The 20,349-nt window shown below is 36.3% G+C and overlaps 1 protein-coding gene across 1 annotated transcript in view; it reads right to left on the reverse strand.

Moving 5' to 3' along the window:
• Positions 1–20,349, reverse strand: part of ergic53 (lectin, mannose binding protein ergic53) — an 88,154-nt gene that overhangs the window by 25,749 nt on the left and 42,056 nt on the right. The window contains exons 3-6 of the mRNA XM_089102795.1: positions 13,776–14,043; positions 10,111–10,210; positions 3,857–4,000; positions 181–311 (exon numbers count right to left, since the gene is read on the reverse strand). Of these exons, the coding sequence (XP_088958921.1) occupies positions 181–311; positions 3,857–4,000; positions 10,111–10,210; positions 13,776–14,043 (643 nt within the window). The remainder of the gene's footprint in view (positions 1–180; positions 312–3,856; positions 4,001–10,110; positions 10,211–13,775; positions 14,044–20,349) is intronic.

Below are 20,349 nucleotides of genomic sequence, written 5' to 3' on the forward strand. Positions count from 1 at the left end.
TTGGATACATTAGGATTCGAACCCTCGCCCTTCGGACAATATAAATAACCAGTGACACCAAGACTCGAAAACCAAGTCCACATGGACCTCAAGTCCTCATAGACTTGGACTTGGTTCAAAACCAAGTCCTCATGGTACCAATTTAGAGCTGTTAAGTAAACAAACAAAATTAAAACTCACTCGTCCTTTTGTTTCTGAAAGTTTTCCTGATAGCGCTCATATTCTTTAGCCAGTTTTTCTTGCTCCAATTGATTGATACTCTGATTTGCCTTGTCCATCACTTCAGGTGGAGTTAAACTATTCGTCAAAAACTAAAAAACAAATCTATAAGGAGGAGCAAAAAAAGGAGGAAAAATCTCTTTTTAAGCTCCCGTTTGGCCCGTTTGTGTATTTATATTTTGGCCCGTTCGGCGAAAAAGAGCCATATTTTCACACGTTTCTTAAAAACCAAGATGGTATCATGACTCTACTAGCATTAATTTGAGTACTCAATTGGAGCTAAAAAGGGCAATATTTGGCCCGTTTCTACCAGTACTGTTCCAGGATTTTCACACGTTTCTTCAAAACCAAGACGTTATCATGACTGTACTAGCTCCAATTGAGTGACAAGGTATAATGCTAAATTTTAAGGAAATCAGTGGAAAATGGCTTAACCGACAATTACACACTTCAACTGAGGTTATCTTGAAATTAAAATCTGCTTTTTTTTTACTATGATCAAAACCTCATGAATTAGTTTTTGAAATTAGTTTTTTTTTTTTTTTTTAATAACTTATTAACACAATGAAACGAAAACATATAAACCCTTTAACCACTTTAATCATTTCTCGTTGTGCATTAGGTAGAAAGTTTTCAAAAATAAACTCATATTAATAAACTTGAGACGGAGTTAAACTAATTGTCACAAACTAAAAAAATAATATAAAAACTAAAAAACTAAAAAGCAGAAATCTATGAACCAAAAAATTAAAAAAAAAAAAAATCTTCTTTTGAATTTCTTCTCACTTAAATTGCCTTCTCAAGATCTGAACAAAAAAAGTTAATTTTTTTTTTTTTTACCGTCGAGTTTTCTTTTACTGTATGTTGAGAAGCTTATATTGTCTACCAGTCAATTATAAAATTTTCTTTGCTTGTTAAATAAGTATGGCAGAACTGCGCCCCCTGGAAAAGTATCTGGTGGCGTTCATGACGCACCTATTATTTTGCACCGGTAAGCGTTTAAAATGCGGCATTTGAATCTTACAATCCTAACCGGCGGCGCTGATCTCCATTTCACGGCCATTCATCTAGAAAGTACATGGAGCGATTGGGGGCCAGCCATCCTGTGCTTTTGCACACCCTTTCTGAATACATTCCGATTTCTCCGGATACTCATTTAGAACTACTTTGGTTCCGGCTGAGCTGACAGAGTTACATCACTGACCCTTGTTCCAAACCAAATAACAAGAAACACCGGGACTGAAACCCCTGTCCTCAAGGAAAAAGGATTTCAGGTCCAGCGTGCCAAAAGCAGCGTGGTAAGCATTTTAATAAGCTCTTTTATACTACAAACAAAAAAAAATTCTGTAATAATGGGGTAGCTACCACCCGCAGCACCCATACTCCTGCCACCCTGCCCTCAATCGGGAGTAAACATCATGATTATAAAATAAGAAAAACAGGGACACCAATTGCGGGAGGGGTACGTTGAACAGGGGGACAATTTCCCCAACCCTGAGATCTTAAAACTGCCTTATTTGGTACTTTGATTAAAAAATCGAAAAAAAAATTTCCTCTATAGTTTTTGAAAATATCTTTTGTTGCATCTTCATTAAAAAAAAAAAAAACTCAAATGAATAAACATATACTGTCATTCTCGTCATTCTCACTGTACAAAATCAATCAGATTATGGAGGTCCAAGAAAGACCTCCATATGCAATTTTTGGTAGTAGGTGGCGCCAAAAAAAAAGAAAGAAAGAAAAAGGTTATTAAAATAAGGTAGGAACATATCACACCTTACTGCTTAAAAAGTTGCAGGCTTCCTTTGAAGGTGTTTTTGTGCTTGGGAATCAACAAATTATTAGTGTTCGAATTTGTATGGCCAAAATTTATTAAATATAGAAAATTAGATTTACTTATTTTTCTCGTTATTAAATGTGGCAACACTGGCGAATTTGTGGTATTGCCCCAGACTTCATAATTTTAAAACAGCCAAAGGAAAAATCTTATAAAATCGTGGTTTTTAGGTACAAATAGATCCAGGACGGATGTTTTATTTCCCCCCCCCCCCCCACAAAAAAAATAAAGTCTGGTATTGCCCCAGACTTCATAATTTTAAAACAGCCAAAAGAAAAATCTTATAAAATCGTGGTTTTTAGGTACAAATAGATCCAAGACGGATGTTTTATTTCCCCCCCCCCACAAAAAAAAATGCTTCGCCCTTTTTAAGGGCAAAAAATTTGCCTCAAAGGGTGGCAAAAATTCTTTTTATTTTAAGGTCCTTGGTACTTTCAGCTAGCACAAGCATGCCAATATTTAAAAAAAAAAGAATCAAATAATGCAAAGAGCTAAAAAAAAAACATAAGAGCAAAAATCCAATAGTAGCAAGTACTACTGCGCGGTTTATATAGTAAGATCTACAAAAAAGTCAAATAATAAAATCGATGGTTAAAATGACGAATAAAATACTGCACAAAGGAATTATGATATTTTTCTTTAGATATGAAAAATGTCAATACAAATATATGGAAAATATCAAATACTGCACAAACACAACATAAATAAAACAGTACGAAATAAGGAAGATGTCAAATACCGTACTAAGGAACTACGATACATTTCCCTTGCCAAATTGAAATTAATTTGAAATAAAAGACTGCAGACATTCTTTCTAGAAAGTCTAATATCGTGCTGAGTTGCCAAGCTGTCTTGGTCGAGAGGGAGAAAGTGACGGTGAAAGTCGACTGTAGGCATTTCAGTCAGAAGTCCGTGATAAGTTAATATCGTTCTATTTCCAAGAAGATCATATGAAGCTGGTTTTAATCCCCTTATAAGGATTAAAGGAAGAAAAAGAATAAAACATTTTTAGAGCCCTCTGACTATTCTCAGTTTTAGATGTCTGATGTTCAGTGAAACATGGGGGCGAAACAGGACAGGCGTATGAAAACGTAAGAAAATAGCAATAAAAGGATTGCTTAAATAACTATCAAAGTTAAAATAGTCTGATTTACAATCTGCTGGCAGTGGATTACAATCACAGATTACAATCCCAAACAGAATGATTTATCGTTTACATTAGAATAAATTTAACGGTAATAGAACAAAAAAGAAGATTTATCAAATAAAAGTAAAGAGCAACATCAAAAATTAAAGCGGAAATAAATTTCCGAATATTAGGGGGGCTAACCTACTCCACTTTTTACGATAAAGTTTATAGCACTGAAAGAATTTACGAGTAATATGAATATTGCTACTGGGTAATTTTAAATGTTTATTTAACGTTTACCCTTTAAAACCATTTAACAAAAAGCCCTTTTGTCAAAAGCAAATACGCCCTAATAAACATTTCAATTCCTGAGATATTGTGAAAAACTATCAAAGCTTAAATATCTATCAAAGTTTAAATAGTCTGATTTACAATCTGCTGGCAGTGGAGGGCGCCATTTTTGTGCCACAAATTTGGAATTTTGTCTACGAGGAGGAGCGTTGGTTGGACCAATATTAAAAGATCGGCCCCAATGACATTTTGTAATAAATAAAAATGTCATGATGCCAAAAAAGTCTTAATACCAAAATATCAAACCCAAATGTTAAATGCGGTTTTTATTTGCTCGTGCTCAATGAGCATACTTTTCTTTATGTGCAGATGCAACTTACTTTGAGAACATCGTGATCGTCAGCAAGACCACCGGTGGCAGCGGTAATACCAAAGTAGCCACCTTTAGGGAGAACCACGTTCTCAGACCGGAAACACAACTCGTATTCCTTCTCATTGTTTGTCATGCCACTTTGGAAGTATACCTGAAAAGTAAACAAAGCATTAACACAAAAATATATATTAGTATACATAAAATACATTAGTGTACGTAAGTATACATTAGTATGCGAAAAATTAGTATACATAAATGTATACCAAGTGAAAGATAATGCATTATGAAAAGGGGAAAAACGACAGACTTTTTTTTAATAGGAAACAATAAGAGAAAGCATAACAATGTATAGACGATACAATCATCCAATGAATAAAGGGTGTCTATGAGGTCCCAGACTGAAGGAATTATTTGACAATCCTAAAGAAAAAAGAACACAATTTTTTGTGTGTTTTTTTTTTTGCTTGGGGGGATGGTTGAAAAGTTTTAAATCACAAATGACTATAAAATGATGAATATTTGGATTCGGTCTAAAAAATAAAACAATTCTTTTTCTATCAATATTACTTAGTAGAACGATATTTCAAATGCTAATAGCTTTGGACGTGATTTTTTTTTCTTTTTTTTTTACACAGAATCTGAACATTTAACAATTTGTTAATGTAGCTGTTTGATATTCCAGAGCCTCCCGAGAACTCCTTCTGAATCATATCCTTGAAACTATCCAAATGACAATAGCGACCTACAGATTAAAATCCTCATAAAATACTTTTTTCTATTTTTTTTTTAAATACCATAGTAGTGCAACTCTCCGACCGAAGCGGAGGAACTGAGATCAAACTCCTTCGTGGTACCGGGAAATAGCCACGGGGTACCATATTGAGAAGACTAAATTATAGTGATTTATTAAAGTACAGATGTATAGCATATTCGAGGTAATCACCGTTGTTACCTTTTTTTACACATTTACCGAAACTACTAGAAAAAAAACTTCGTTCTTCCTCGGGGTCTTGTGGATTACCTTACTTTAGATTCTCCTGTGCCTCCAGAGGCGCTTAGGGCATTTAAGAAGAGTCACCAGTCATCTCTCATCGCTGCGGCCGCCCAGACATCTTCCCATTCAGGTTGAATTGAGGCATTGACATTTGTGAGGTCAGCCCGGTAGCTGCGTCGTAGAGCGTTTTCGGGGTGTCCTCTTCTTCTGGTACCACGTGACTGCCACTGAAGGATAACCTTCGGTAGTCAAATTTCGGGCATGCGGATCACATGACCGAGGTATCTCCACTTCCTATATTAGATCACTTTGGTTATCATTTGCTGATGTCTTCAGTCGTATAGTAGCGTTTGTTACTTTTGGGACTAGTGACTATTTATAATGTGCCTTAAACACACTTTTTCAAATGAGAGGGTTTTTTTTAAATTATTGATCTATGTGCCAAGTTTCATTACCATAGTAAAGCGTAGAGAGGACGTTGCTGTTGAACTGCCTCCAGCGACTGCAACCACTTTAGTCAGTGACTGCGATTGCTTGGGACTGCAACTACAACTCTGCTGATTGTGACTGTGTGCGTTACTTCGTCGCGACTAAAGCTGAATATACCCCAACGTGCCCTCAGATACAATCCTTACGTGAGGTAGTGTTTCCAAACCAGCCAAATATCTTATTTTCCCATTTGTTTTCTTGTACGTCAAAAGCTTATTTTATCTTCAACTCTTTGGGTCGTACTTGGAGAAAAAGATTGCTTTTGGGCCACATGCTCTTGGGCCACAAAAACCAATTAGTCTAAAAGAAATTTAGAAAAACATATTTTCAATACTGGTTACCCTTTCGTTTTAAATGACCACACATTTCACCTTGGTAAACTTAAGTTTACCAAGAGAAAAACTTAATGCAGAGGGATATATGGCCTTATCATTGGCAGCCCTGTCTGGCTTTAGGGACATTGTGAAGATGTTGTTAAAAATCAAGGCCTATGTTAATACTAGATGTACTGAAGATAATCCCGTTGCTCCATTACACTCTGCTGCTATAGCTTACTTATCAGAAATGAAATCAAACGCCATCTATTTACGAACGTGAATGAAACACAAAAAGATTCGTATTAGGTTAGGTTAGTTTAAAGTCGTTACACAGCATAAAAAATAATGCATTAATACATCAGGTAACATCTTGGTCTCACCTAGTACTCGAAATGAAGAACTTATCAACCGTAATATGGACTCTGGAAAACCAGTTATTTCTCTCTATAAAACGGAGAATTTCAAGTTCTGATACATAAAACGGAGACTTTCAAGTTGTGACACAAATTTTAAAGCGAGTCTGTAGTCTGAATACTAATAAGAAATAATAAGTACAAAAAAATTGTTTAAAAACGCATCAAATTTTTGTTTATATGCATTTTTGTTACGTTTTTGAGCATCGGAAAAAATTTCAGGGGGAATCAAATCTGGAACCCCTCCCCCTCTGAATATGGCCTTGGCCATCAAATATGTTTGTGTATTTGTTTTTATATTTATTTTGCTGTCTCTTTTTTGCCTCAATTCCTGAATCAGCTAGAGTTGGAGAGAGTACTTCTGGCAGCGCCAAATTTGAGACAGTTTCCTGAAAGATGCATTAGCCTGGCCGATCCTCTGCTAGACTTCTCACTGACCAGATCCTGAATTGTAGATGGTACTTTTTACGTACTTGAACTCCATGACTTGCTCTACCGTCTGGTTATTGCATTCGAGGTCGAGTGGAGATCCAGTGTTCACCATACTTTTTGTTTTGGTGGCATTTATCTTAAAGGCGAAAGGTTCGGCAGCGTCCCTGATTTGTTTTAGGTAATGCTGGAATTTTTTTTTTTTTGCAGGACTCTGGGAGGCTGATAGCGTTAGCGAAATAAACATCTCCGAGTCTCTTATTATCCAACTGGATCCCATGTCCGTCACAGGTCTGGAGAATATAATCTCTGATAAGGATAAATAGCAGTGGTGATAGCAAACAACTTAGTTTCACCCCTGTCATGATGTGAAAGTAACGGGTACTCCCGTCACTTGTCTTCATGCAGCACTCTGTGTCTTAGTAGAAGGTTTCAATGATTCGATTGAGCTTATCAGGAATACCGTAATATTAGAGAACCATCCAAAGCGTTTGCCAATCTGCTGAGTCAAAAGCATTCTCAAAGTCTATAAAGACCAAGTACGTCTTATTGCGCCATTCATTTGCTTCTTCTAGCAGCATTCCAAGAGTAAATACAAGATCAGCATATGATCGGTCTGGCTGGAATCCGTGCTGCTCCTCTCGGAGATGTTCGTTCAACGCTGGTTGGATTCTGTTAAGGAGTATAGTCACCAATAGTTTGCTAGGTATAGATACAAGGCTGATACCTCTCCAGTTTTCGCACTTTGCAGCGTTACCTTTTTTGAACATTTTGACGAGAGTACTTTTTGTCCAATCCTTAGGAATTTCTTCTGTACTCTAAATTATACAAAAAACGTGGTCCATACAGTTATGCATGCAGCTACTGAACATTTAATCATTTCAGACGCAATTCGGTCTTCCCCATGGGACTTTCCGGACTTCAGCTTCTTAGCCGCCTTTAGCATCTCTCCACCAGAGGGTGACTTGATATCGGCGGCTATATTTATAAATGGCGTGTCTGGTATATGGATCGGGTAAATGACGTGTCTTGTGGATTAGGAAAGAGTCATCTAATAGGAGGTAATAAGTAGGATGACCAACGCTTATCATATCGTAGGGAGCGGTGCTTCGGTCTTGTTCTGTTTCTTCCCCTCCTCTGCAACCGATTTCGGTTTATTGCGTGAAAGTGGTAAGTGTTTAACCTCTTCTATTTTAGTAGAGTGGATGTTAGACTCGATTGATGCATATGAAACTACATTTTGGAAAGTTACGCATAATTCTTGCCCGTTGCCAAAAAAGTTGGGTTTCCGCTAGTCTTTGAGCTAGAGTATTCATAAAAATGTGGAATATACGCCGACCAAATTCCACATCACTTGACCATCATCACTATGCCAAACTATTGAAAGTTCTTTTAATGTCGTATGACATCAACCATGTATCAACCATGGTCTAGAACCAACAGTTCAATCAAATCCTGATCAATAAAGGAGTTCATTCTGGACCCCATATAGTCAGTCACATGGCGGCTTATTTGATCCAAGACATTTGCTCATAATTAGACTTAGATGGCAGAGTACCGTCGCCATATTCATCACCTAGTGAGAAGAGGGTAAGCGTCAATACAGCCACAGAAGCCGGATGAGATTTAAGTAAGTATACTAGAGACGTTATTATTGATTTTCCCAATCCAGGTGAAAACCCTTATTGGCCTATTTATGGCAAGAAGTACTTATGATTAACACCCTTAAATTTATCATGTACGGTTTATGATCCACTTTAACTAATTTATGATTAACAAGACAAACAGCCTGTCCGACTAAAGACATAAAAATGAAAAAAAAAAACGATACGTAGAGTTTTGTGAGGATAGGCGGAAAACCATTTTCCCTCTTCCCCTAAACACAAAATCAGTAGTATCGTTATCCTTCCCAACCCACCAAAAAATTCCTGAAAACTCAATCCCGCAGCCGTAAGATAAAACAGGGTTTACCTTTCAGTCATCAGAAATCAACTGGACTCTGACTGTAAAAGTGCTCCAGAGAAATGCTCACTTCAGCTACCTGGTGTATAACATCCAGTTATTAACTAGTTGTTATGGGCACTTACTAATTATATACAGTAATATTATCATTTTTTTTTCATTTGCTCTTTTAAGGCAATTCGATACCTTTAAAGAATCGCCCTATTGTGTCTACTATGAACTTTTCAGATTGTGTGACAAACTATTTAGAATTGATTGGGCGGTCTTGCCATAGCTTTTAGAGCTACAGAGCAAAAACTGTAAACCTGTCACCTGCTTTCCCAAAAACCTTAGAAAAACATCTCACTTCTCATGTTTTGTGCCTGAGATTTTCAGATTTATTGAAACTTGCTTCATTAAAAAGTGCGAGTTTTGCTTTTCCGATTAAATTGAGCAGAATTTTCTTGTTGAAGTTCAGGAAATGGCAGTCTCTTAAAAATGTTCTAGAATACCTGCTAGGAAAATATTAAATATTCAACTCAAAGGAAATATCATTCTAGCAATTTGACAGACTTGGGAGTTCCCTGTCGTGATACCTGCTTTGACTGAAAACCTTGTCAGCACAGGGGACGTATCATTTATACTTTAGACCTAGGTCGTACCCAGGGGGGGGGGGTTTCAAACCCCCGACAATTTTTGCCCCACTCGTCAAAACGTAACAAAATGAATAATGACAAATTTTTGATGCGTTTTTATAGGTTTTTTTGCAATACCCCCCCCCCCCCAAAAAAAAATCTTTTGTAGAATTCCCCCCCCCCTCGAAAAAAAAATCCTGGATACTGCCCTGCCTTAGGCACATTGAGTAGAAAGCGCTTTGCTGAACAATTAGTAAAATATTATATTTTCTTTATTTAAACTAGTCTCTCGATAACTTTTCGAACTGTTGACATATTCAAGATCACCATATCAATTTTTACCAAAATCTTAAGGAGATAATTGAGTAATTTGACAACTTTGGTGTTCCCTGTGATGCTGGGAAAATTTGCTGATAAGCCCTGTCTTTGAGACGGTCAGCCGACGCTGAGGCTCACAAAATGATTTTTAAGATATCGAATGGCCTTAAAGTACTGTCAACAAAAAGGTTCAAATAAAACAATAGACTTGACCGCGTCAAATCAAACCAGGCTCTACATTGCATTTTTTTTCTAACTAGGCTCTAGAACGACATAATGTTTACTGATTCGTTCTAATTTGGCATCCGTTTCATCAACAATAAATGGTGAGGAGGTGGGCATACTAGTTTCAAAAAATAAGACAAAAAAGAATAGAAGTTTAAAAATACGTGTTTCGGTACTTCTGAACTTGAGACAATCATGTTTTAATATATTGTTTTTATTTCATTTTATCTAATTATTTTATGTGATTCAATAATTTGATTAGTTTTAATAATTGACAATTTTAAGTTAATTTATTCTTAGTTATTTTTACTTGATTAATTTTAGTTAATTTTGTTATTTAAAAATAACTCATTACTAATTTTATTATTATAATTATCAATTTTATCGTTTTATTCGCTATGTTTTAACATATTGTACACACCATATACAACTATTCCTCAGTTGGCAATATCTCACCTATAGAATTCTAAAAAGCTTTAAAATCGTTATTAAACACTTACTGTCAAAGAATTTTTATAGTACTCAATCTTAGCACGAACTGGGAAGGGCTTGTTCCTGAAGTCTCGGAGACATCCAGCGATCTGTTGAGATGATCCGTCTCTATAATAAAAAAAGTAGTCTTATTTAACAATTTTTCAGGCTAAATCCAATATTTAAGAATGCAAATAGCTGATATAAATTTATTTTCTGTAAAATTGTTCTGAAACCACAGTGGCTTGACTTAAAAATGTGTTCCATTATTAATATTCAGATCGGGTGATTTGAACTTCCTAGAAAAAAAATGTTAGCAATGAAGGTTTGAAAATAGAGTCTTCACGGTGTGAAAATAGATTGAAAACTGATTTTTAGAGGACTAAGTCGCTGAAATTGGGAATAAATGCGGATAAAGAAGTGATAATGATAATGAGAAAATCGACTAACTTCACTTATCTAGGTAGCGTAATTTGTAGAGAGAGTGAAAGGAGAGAAAATGTGAAAAGTAGGGGGCTTTTCACAATTGAAAAATGTTTTGGAAGAACAAGAGAACCAGCCTTCAAAATGAAATTAGGATGGTGGAAATAATGGGAATGACAGCAGTCAAGAATGGCTATGAAATATGGGCGCTAAAATTGAGGAAGATATGCTTCTGATTGTTGAGATTTCTGATTCTGGATGATATGCTATTTTCTGAAGGAATTGTTTGAAGGTAGTTCTAGATACCCGTTCCAATGAAAAATATCTGGAGCTTGAATTTAGTGCCCGAAATTCCACACGAACGAAACGACCGTAAATTACGTGTAATCGAGATTCCCAGCCATTTAACGGATTCAGCAAAAGTATAGACAAATTTTGACAACTAAGTGGTGAAGATTTAACATTAAAAGAGAAGAATATTTAACATTAAAAGAGAGGAACTCACACTTATCAACATTCAGAGAAAGTCCAATATTGGAAAAAGAAGAGGCAACGAAATTAACAGAGTCAGAAAGCCCCTTCCGTGTACGACTAATCAAAAGAATACTTTAATACACTTTATAGGCTGTTTCGTCGGCTGTACGAAAAATAGGGTTCGATCCTGCTTTCCACAGCAATATTGAAAGAAAGTTTAAGGTGGTTTGGTCATGTTTTACGGATGATGAGTTTCTGGATAACTGATAATCTGTAGCCTTTAATGCCCAAGGTAAATTGCCTTTCGGCAATTTACCAAGTTACCTGGGGTCCTAAAAAAGCAGTCCCTTCGCAAATGAGGTAAAAGAGTCGATAAGAAAATATTTTAAGGAAACCTGAACTTCGCTGGAGGGGATGAAGAGCAAATATTTGAACAGATTGGGGCGAAGGCAGAGGGTGAGCAGCCGTTTTGAATTCTGGCGGCTTGGTGCTCTGACAAGTTGTTATAAGTAAAAGGTAGTATTTAGTAATTGTATCTGGCAAAAGTAATTGTATGAACTAATTGCAAGAACTAAATTGCAAAACTTTGCAAGAACTAATCATAGTGTCGACCGAAAACAGTCCATTCTGGATAATCTGAGCTCAGAATAATCAGTCGGCAAATTTATCCTTAACCGCCCCCCCCCCCTTAGCACCTCTGATATCGAACGGTTTAAGACAACGAACTGTAGATAAAGAGCAATTCCATGCTGATTCCAAATATGTAAGATTCATTAATCATAAAGTATCTCCACTGAAAGTTTTTCCATAAAGAAAATATGCATAATTGTTTAAAAAGAGGAAAAACACCCACTAAAGGACTGTAATCTTTACGAAAATTATACCATAAACAAAGCATTTTGACCTTAAAGTGGAGGTTTCAAGCCCCTATTCAGAAATATACGACATTTAAATATTGAAGGATGTAAAGGATTCATTTTCATTGGTTCTTTCTTATATTTTTTTTTCTCAGACTTGATCGTATCAAATATGTAGCTGCATAATTTGGTGGTTTTGCCATTCTGAGCCACACGACAACGATTGTGCCATGGAGGAGTTCAAAATACTACCAAGCAAAAATTCTGACATAGTAAATCGTACTAGAGCAATCAAAAATCTAAATTCCTTAAGGAAATTCAAACACAACCTGAATGTTAGCCATTAGTAGGCAACATCCTCATCCTCAAAAACTTTCTGGGATATTATTTTAAATTAAGATACAATCTTTAAGTAAAGACCTTGCATTTATTTAAAATTTTACAAGCTAAATGCGTTTTGAACATTCAAGACGATGTAATCCCCCACTCCGTCCAAATACGAACGATAGATAGACGTTTGATTCAATTTTGATTGGTTTATCAAAAACAAACTTGTTCATTATTGATTAGGCCTTTGCATGCAGTCAATTACCTAGTCTGTTTGGGGACGCCTATAGATTTTCAGGTGGAATATTGGAAGAAAGATATAATATTGTTGACTAGAATATAATTTTAAAAGAAAAAACGCTGAAGTCAGCCAAGGAATGATGTTTAGAGAGCCAAATCCCCCTGTAGTATATTTCTTCTCTATATTCAATGTAGGAGTTTTTGAACTGTCACTCCAGCTTTACTAATCCAAAAGCGATTATAGCATCTTGAGGCGCTTGAGCTAAACAGAGATTTATAGACCATCCCAATAAACTGAACATAGTTAAATAGCTTTATGGGTTTAAATGGTATTTAAACTGAACATTAAACTCAAACAGTTGTACCAATCCACTTTAGAATATCTTACGGTAGATAGGGAAGGCTTTGCACTTTACCGTATATTCCAAGATAATTAACAGTTTGGATTTTCCCAAAAACAAGGCATCTCTCGTTTTCTCAATCGCTGAAAGGCTTTTGTTGTGTCTTGAAAGTAAAAAAAAAAACAAAAAAAAAAAAACAACAATAACAGAAAGAAAAGCATTGTATATATTTTTTTACCCTTATTTTAAATTTTAGTCGTTTAAATACATCACCTTTCCTAGTATCTCGGTCCATTTAAGGGCTTACGTTACAGCATAAATTTGCTTCTGATCAACGATTTATTTTACTAATTATATATTATAAGTAATTATAACTAATTATATATCCTTAAATGCAAATGTGAAACCTGCATATACAAAAAAGAAACAGGAACTAAAAATGAATAGCAAGTATTTTGTAGATATACTGTCGTTGTCATGCCTAAGGGTTGCATATGACATTTTCACACTTGTGAGATAATTTCCAAAAATCATATGCTAAACTGTTCTCAAAAGGAGGGCCAGCAGGGCTATATAGCCCTGCTTATCAAGAGGATCAAAATGTGACTTCATATATAGACATGCTGGTTCTCCAGCTGAGAACAGTTTTTGGCAACTAACAGTGCGACTTTTGTGTGATATCACATATACAACACATTTTTATCACACTTAAAAGTGCGATAAAAAATAGGATAAAAAGTTATCTTAAAATGGTTTTTAGCAATTATCTCATAAGTGTAAAAATGTCAGATGTCCCTTTTAGTGACGGCAAAGATTTATGCTCATTGGAATAAATCACCAAGCAAAAGATGCACAATAGACCCCCCTCCCCTTAATCCAGGTATAGGAATTTTTCAGACAAAAATAACATAATAAAAATTGTAAGTCATTTTCTTCAATAAAAGAAATACTCAGACGCAAACAATAAACCTATTGCCCTTAACAATAATATTAGCATTAAAAAATTATGCAGTCTTAACCACAAAAACTTACTTCTTATGGTCATATACTTTAGTTCCATCATTAACCATGGCCATTATATAGGGATTGTTGTGCTTATTGTCGTTATCAAATGAGTCAAAAAAGATTCCTAATCCCTTCCACATATCATTAGAACCAAATACAGGCCCGGAAGTGCCCCTTTCTTCTGTGTACCAGAATGCTAATCCGTCTGCACCAATCCTGCCCCGGCCCGTTACGCGAAATATCATCTCAACTTCCCACCAGTCGAAGTTGACACTATTCTTTGTCCAAACTTGACCTGCAAATATACAATTTAAAAATTCAATATATAACAAAAATGAACATCTACTTGTTAGGATATACCCCAGGGTCATAAATAAAAGTTCAAATAGGGATAAAATCCTTTTAATAGACAGTGATAGAAATTCACCAAAAATACCAGATATTTCGGTCACATATGCAGTGACCATCATCAGTAGTAAAACTGCATATGTGACCGAAATATCTGGTATTTTTTAGTGAATTTCTATCACTGTCTATTAAAAGGATTTTATCCCTATTTGAACTTTTATTTATCGTCATGGAAAGGCAGTGTGGTTTCCGAAATTATCTACCCCAGGGCCAGTTCAAGATAAAATTTTAAAATGGCTGTAACATTAATACTGTTTTTTTTTCCCTCATAAACATCTCTAGACTTTTGATACATTTATGCATCAAATAGATGCAAAAGCGTTTGTGCTTCAACTTGTTACAGTTCAACCTAATTTCTAGCCTACTTTAAGCTATTCTAACATGGATACAGTTAGACTTAATAAAAGGTAAAATTAAGCTCCCATTAGAATTACCTCTGATCAGGGTTGAATCTCCGGCATTATTTTTGGGGGGGGGGGGGAAGGCGAGAGGGATCCATATCCAGATAGTCAAAGGGCATAGGATATATATTATTTTTTTATTCGTATTATTGGGGGGGGGGAGCAACTGCCCCCCTTGCCACCCCCAAACGACACTCCTGCCTCTGATTAAATTACCTTGTTACTTCGAAATTACCTCGTTTTTTTCACAGCTTGTTAAAGTTTTTGTTTTTTATCTTACCTTTTTGTTGTTGTACTATTTACTTAGTCTTGTGTGATAATTACCTTTGTCCAAACTTTATCTGCAAATTTTAAACATTCAACATGGAATAAAAGACGAATATGTAATTGTTAGATATTATCCGGGGTCACTTCAAAATCAATTTTTAAAATGCCTGTTACATTCATGTTTAAATTTTTTATTTACAACTCAGACATTATGTCCATAAGTATATAATAGACCCCATATATCACTTCATTTTGTAATAGTTTTAACAAATCTTTCATGGAGCATTAGATCCAAGTCTGGTAAATCGTTTCTGGTATGATTGTTTGACTGTTTAAGCAAAATATACCTTATGTGTCCAAGGCACAGAAGAAGCAATTTTTTTCATTATTAACTGTTGACAGGGCAATAAAATAATTCTTGACAAAACGAAAAATTCACAAGGCTGGTAAACAGTAAGACGAATTACAATAAAGTGAGGTACCTTTCTCCTGGCCATAGTCCCGTCTGTTTTCTTTTCGTGAAAGATCCCTCTCTCTTTGTTTTTTTCTTATAAAATAGGTAAAAAAAATCCCATCAATCTACTAAAAATCCTCTAGCTTTTTTAATGGGCCATTTACGTAATTTGGGGTCATTGTCGAGGGGGTTGAAGACAAGTATGTTGACTAGAATCACAATTTTTAGCCCTTCACAATTATTGAAATAAAAACGATTCAATACAAATTTTATGAATCATCGCATGTGAAGGAAAAAACAAATTTCAAACAGCAAGAAAAATAAAAGCAATAAAATATAAAACTCTAAAAGCCTCCTCCCCTCCCCTAAAAAAATGAAAGAAGCGTATCTAAAAACTAGTAGTTTGAAATAAACAATAACAAACAAGCGGGAGTGAAACAATGTGACCATACTTACTCCCGCCATTTACCCGTGCCGCAGCCATTTAAACATTTGCCTCTCAATTACTTGGAATATCTGTCTTGGCTTGTCTCTTTCTACAATTAGCCATATCTTGATGCAACCTACTGCAAAACACTGGATAACTTCAATTCAAAATTAACGGACTCATGAATTTGTCCATTTTACATTATCTTCCATTAACATTTATATACATATAGGTCTATATATAAATATATATATATATATATAATTATAACTTACACTATTAATATCGTACTTTTTAATCCCATATAACAACTGGCTATGTCTGTAAACTTCAGAGAAATCCCGTTTTTCCCCCCTTTTTTGTCATGGCACCAGGCTGCTAAAAACTTATGGCCTTCTATACCACTCATCAACAACTTACCTAGGTTTCTTCCTAGAGTTGTGGCTGTTGCACTTCCTAAAGTTGTATCTGTATTACACTGAATGTACAAAACCAACTAACTAAGCCTGCTAACTCAGTCAGTAGAGAATGGGATCATTAAGTATCACTCTGCTGGTTCTGATGATGTTAAAAGGAGTTTTGCTTTTCAAGTTCAACTGTTTGATACTGTTCTTTTTTCTCTGTTTGTTGTTTTTAATTTCTATAAGAAGCAGAAGCATCGACAGCAACACGTGCAACACGACAAAAGGATTTACTTCCTAAAGTTGACCTGCGCAACATGACAAAGAGTCGATCCGTGCAACACGACAAAAGAGTTACTTCCTATCAGGAATCTATTTGAACTGCATTCTTTGAGCTTGAAAATATAAGTAAGTCAGTGATTACGGAAATGTCACAAATACTCTATAAAAGATTAAAGTTACAAGTGACTTCTCAGTCTTTGGATAAGCATTATAGCACAGACGGACGATCTTGGATTTTATACTACTGAATTTTATGAAAGTGGTCCCGAGTTATAGCTGGTTCTATTACCATACAGGGGCCCTTGCGAGTAAGTCTCTTTCCATGTTTTTCTTTTAACTTTTAACTGCATAGCGGCATTATAGTTGATAATTACAGCACTCTCAAAACAGCATTTTGATGACCGTATGGATGATGTTCTCCAGAAGATTGCGAAGCTCCAGCAAGAAAATAAGCTTCTAAGGTCGGAAAGCAGGCTGCTTAGATCTAAGCTTTGTAAGAGTGAAGTCGACTGCTCTTCACTCGAACTTTACCCGAGGAGAAAGAATCTTGTTATCCACGGCCTAGAATCTTCAGTAGACGAAGATCTCTGTCAGAAAGTAGTCGGTTTCTTTGAGTCGAAACTTGGAATAGCTACCGCAACTCAGATACGCCTAAATGTGGTCTACAGGATCTCAAAGAAACCGTCAAACAATAAGTCATCTGGTTCTAGCGGTCTGACACTGAAAAATAGCGATCAACGTAAAAAGTCTGCTGATCTGATTTTCGCTAACCTTGAAAATCTCGACCGGTCAGAAATAATGAAAGAATGTGTTAAGCTTAAGAAAATCGGTTTGAGTGTATTTGTTAACTCACCAGCCGATCTCGGGAAACGACGTAAAGAACTTTTATCGCTTGGTTATAAGCTGCGAAATTCAAAAGTAGCGAGTCAGAAAGTAGCGGAAACGCGTGCGATTCAAAAAGCAATCATCCGCTCAAGCTTCCTCGCGCTGGCTCGGACTCAGACAATGCAAATGATTCTGACTCGGAAGCATAGAGTTCTTTTGTTTATTTATATTGTGTGTGCTATAATGGGCTATTATAGTACTGGTGCAAGCATTAATTAGATGAGAATATTGGTAGATTTTAGATATTGATAAATTAGATGTAAATTATAAATTATTAAGTATTATAACTCCACCTCGAAACAGTGTTTATGTGTAATTTGCCACTTGCATAATCTTGAAGTGTTTTTGTTGTTTTTTGTTTTTCTGTATTTTTTTTTCAGTTGAGATGCTTTTTCTTTTCGTGTGTTCTTGCTTTCTTTTTCAGTACTTTAAGAAAAGTTCAGGTTTGCGCAAAATTCAGAATGATCTGCGGCTCTTCTCATAGGTACAGCCATTGCCTTTCTTCAGTATGTTGGTAAGTAATGAATTTCTGTTCTAACCCCCCCCCCCCGGAACCCTTCCTCATCAACTAGCCAAAGTAATGCTAGATTAACAGAGCTAGAAGAAAAATTTTTTGATTTTGAAATTAATAATTAATCAGTTTCTCCGTTATTTGATAAGAGAAATTAAATTTCCTTGAAGCCGGTATCAAGAAGTATGTAATTTAAGTAGGGGACGTTCTGAGTCTCAGCTTACTGTTCTACAACTGAACTGTCAAGGGTTATGCTCTTCGTTTTCTGATCTAATGATTTTCTGCCAACAGTTACAGCCAGATGTAAACGGACTTTACGAAACATTTCTAACAGGACAAACAGATACCCTTTTGGAAATACCTGGATACACTTCCCATTTTTTGCAGAGATCGACTACGAGTAGGGGAGGCTTAGCTATTTAAACAGGGCAAGACTACTCAGTGTGTATTAGTAGAGAATTAACACGGAACGTCGAAGGCGTTTATGAATCACTTTTTCTTGAAATATCCTTACCTTCACTGAAGAAAATAACAGTTGCAGAAGTATACCCTCCACTCAACATTAATCTAACTCTTCCTCTGTCCTCCGGTTCGGCAGATCTGCTGAGTACAATGTCAGCTTCGAATATGTACCTCTCGACGACGATACCTACCCGAGTAACTGCCACTTCACAATCATTACTTGACAACATTTTTTCGACGCTGCACCCAATATCGGCCTCAGTTCTGCTATCTGACACTTCTGATCACTTCCCTCTGCTTACGATTTTCAACATACAGCATCAACATCCTAAGCCTAATGGTTTGATTAAGCATGAGTTTAAAACTTGGAATTTGAATGATTAGAACTTGGAAACCCATAAACAAAATCTAGAGACCACTTCTTGGGAAAGTGTTATTAGGATTAGTCACGGACTGCTCCAGTCTATTAATAAGAAAAATAAACTATGGACTGATCACATAAATGACCCATGCATAGCAACGCTTGAGAAATATGAAAATTATAATAAATGTCTTCGATCAATTTTACGAAAAGTCAAGAGAGATTATTTTAATGAGAAAATAGATAAGTGGAAAGAACTCTCGGAAAATATGGAAGGTTGTAAACTCCATACTGCACCCCTGCAGCCCCCCCCCTAAGCTTCCATCGCCATTATCTGTTAATGGGAAAACTGTAACGGGACCAGAAAACGTTGCAAATGCATTGGGGACATTTTTTGCAGAGGTTGGCAAAAAACAGCAGATTCTGTTGGAAAGCACAGAAAGAGTACCTTGGTCCGGCATGTTTCAAGTCAATGGCACTCGTGCCTGTCTCTGAAATCTTGCTAATCATACCAAATCTGCGAAGCAATTCGGCTTCTGGGTTCGACCGAGTACACACAAAAGTTTTAAAAGCAGCCGCCCTGTCTATCATTGAGCCCCTTAGTTACTTAATAAATTTGTCGTTGCAAAAAGGTACTTTCCCAGAGTTACTAAAGAAAGCTAGAATAATTCCGCTGCAAAAAAGGTGGTCCTCGACTTGACCCGGCAAATTACAGTCGTATTTTCATTCTTTCAGTATTTTCAAAAGTTTTTGAAAACCTATGCAGCAGCAGCTACTCCTGTTTCTGGAAAAGAAAGGGCTTCTTAGTGATCACCAGTTGGGTTCAGACCAGGGCACACCACTCAAGATGCACTAACAGCTTTAAGCTTGTGGATAAACAAAGCTCTGGACTCTGGCCTACTACCTGCAGCGGTTCTGCTTGATATCAGAAGAGAATTTGATAGTATATACCACTCAATTCTCCTCGGGAAACTGGAACACGTAGGAATACGAGGCGAACCTCTGGATTGATTCAGATCTTATCTTAGGGACCGCAAGATTAATATGGGAGAAGATCCAAGGAATGATGTACTCGTCAACTGTGGTGTCCCCAGGGCTCAATATTAGGCCCTCTACTGTTCCTAATCCACGCTAAAGATCTAAGTCGAGTACTGAACCCCACATGCACTAATCTTCGCTGCTGTAACCTGTGCCATGATGGAGATTATTTTCAGTCAGAAGATGATGACGATGAGCTCGTGGCCTTTGACGATGATTCGACGCTTGGCTGCTGTGAAAAGGATAAGACACTGCTCATGTACAAGCTGAGGGATGTTCTGGAGCAGACATATTTCTGGATGGATGCTAATCGACTAGTCATTAACGTTAACAAGTCTTCGGTTTTATTTTTTTCCCGGGTCGGAGGTGTCCATCTGGAGATATATGGTATCCAAACTTCCAGAGGTCTGATTAGTCGGCCAGAAAACGCTTCACGAAATACCTGGGATTCCTCATTAATGAGAACCTGTCGTTCCTGTATCACATCCAAGCAGTAGAGCTGAAGCTATTCCGAAATCTTAAAACAATACAAAAACTGAAGCACACCTTACCGCAGAAACACTTGTTCCTCTGTACAACGCCTTCATAAAGCCCCATTTACAGTACTATGCAATGATCTGGCAGTCAACTTTCGAGTCTCATCTGCAAAAATTGAATTTTATTCGTAGACAATGCCTCATATTCATAGGAAAATATGAGGAGTA

The sequence above is a fragment of the Artemia sp. Qi Xiang Cuo genome, chromosome 16, assembly GCF_049724085.1.
Source record: "Artemia sp. Qi Xiang Cuo chromosome 16, ASM4972408v1, whole genome shotgun sequence".
Classification (NCBI taxonomy): Eukaryota; Metazoa; Arthropoda; class Branchiopoda; order Anostraca; family Artemiidae; genus Artemia; species Artemia sp. Qi Xiang Cuo.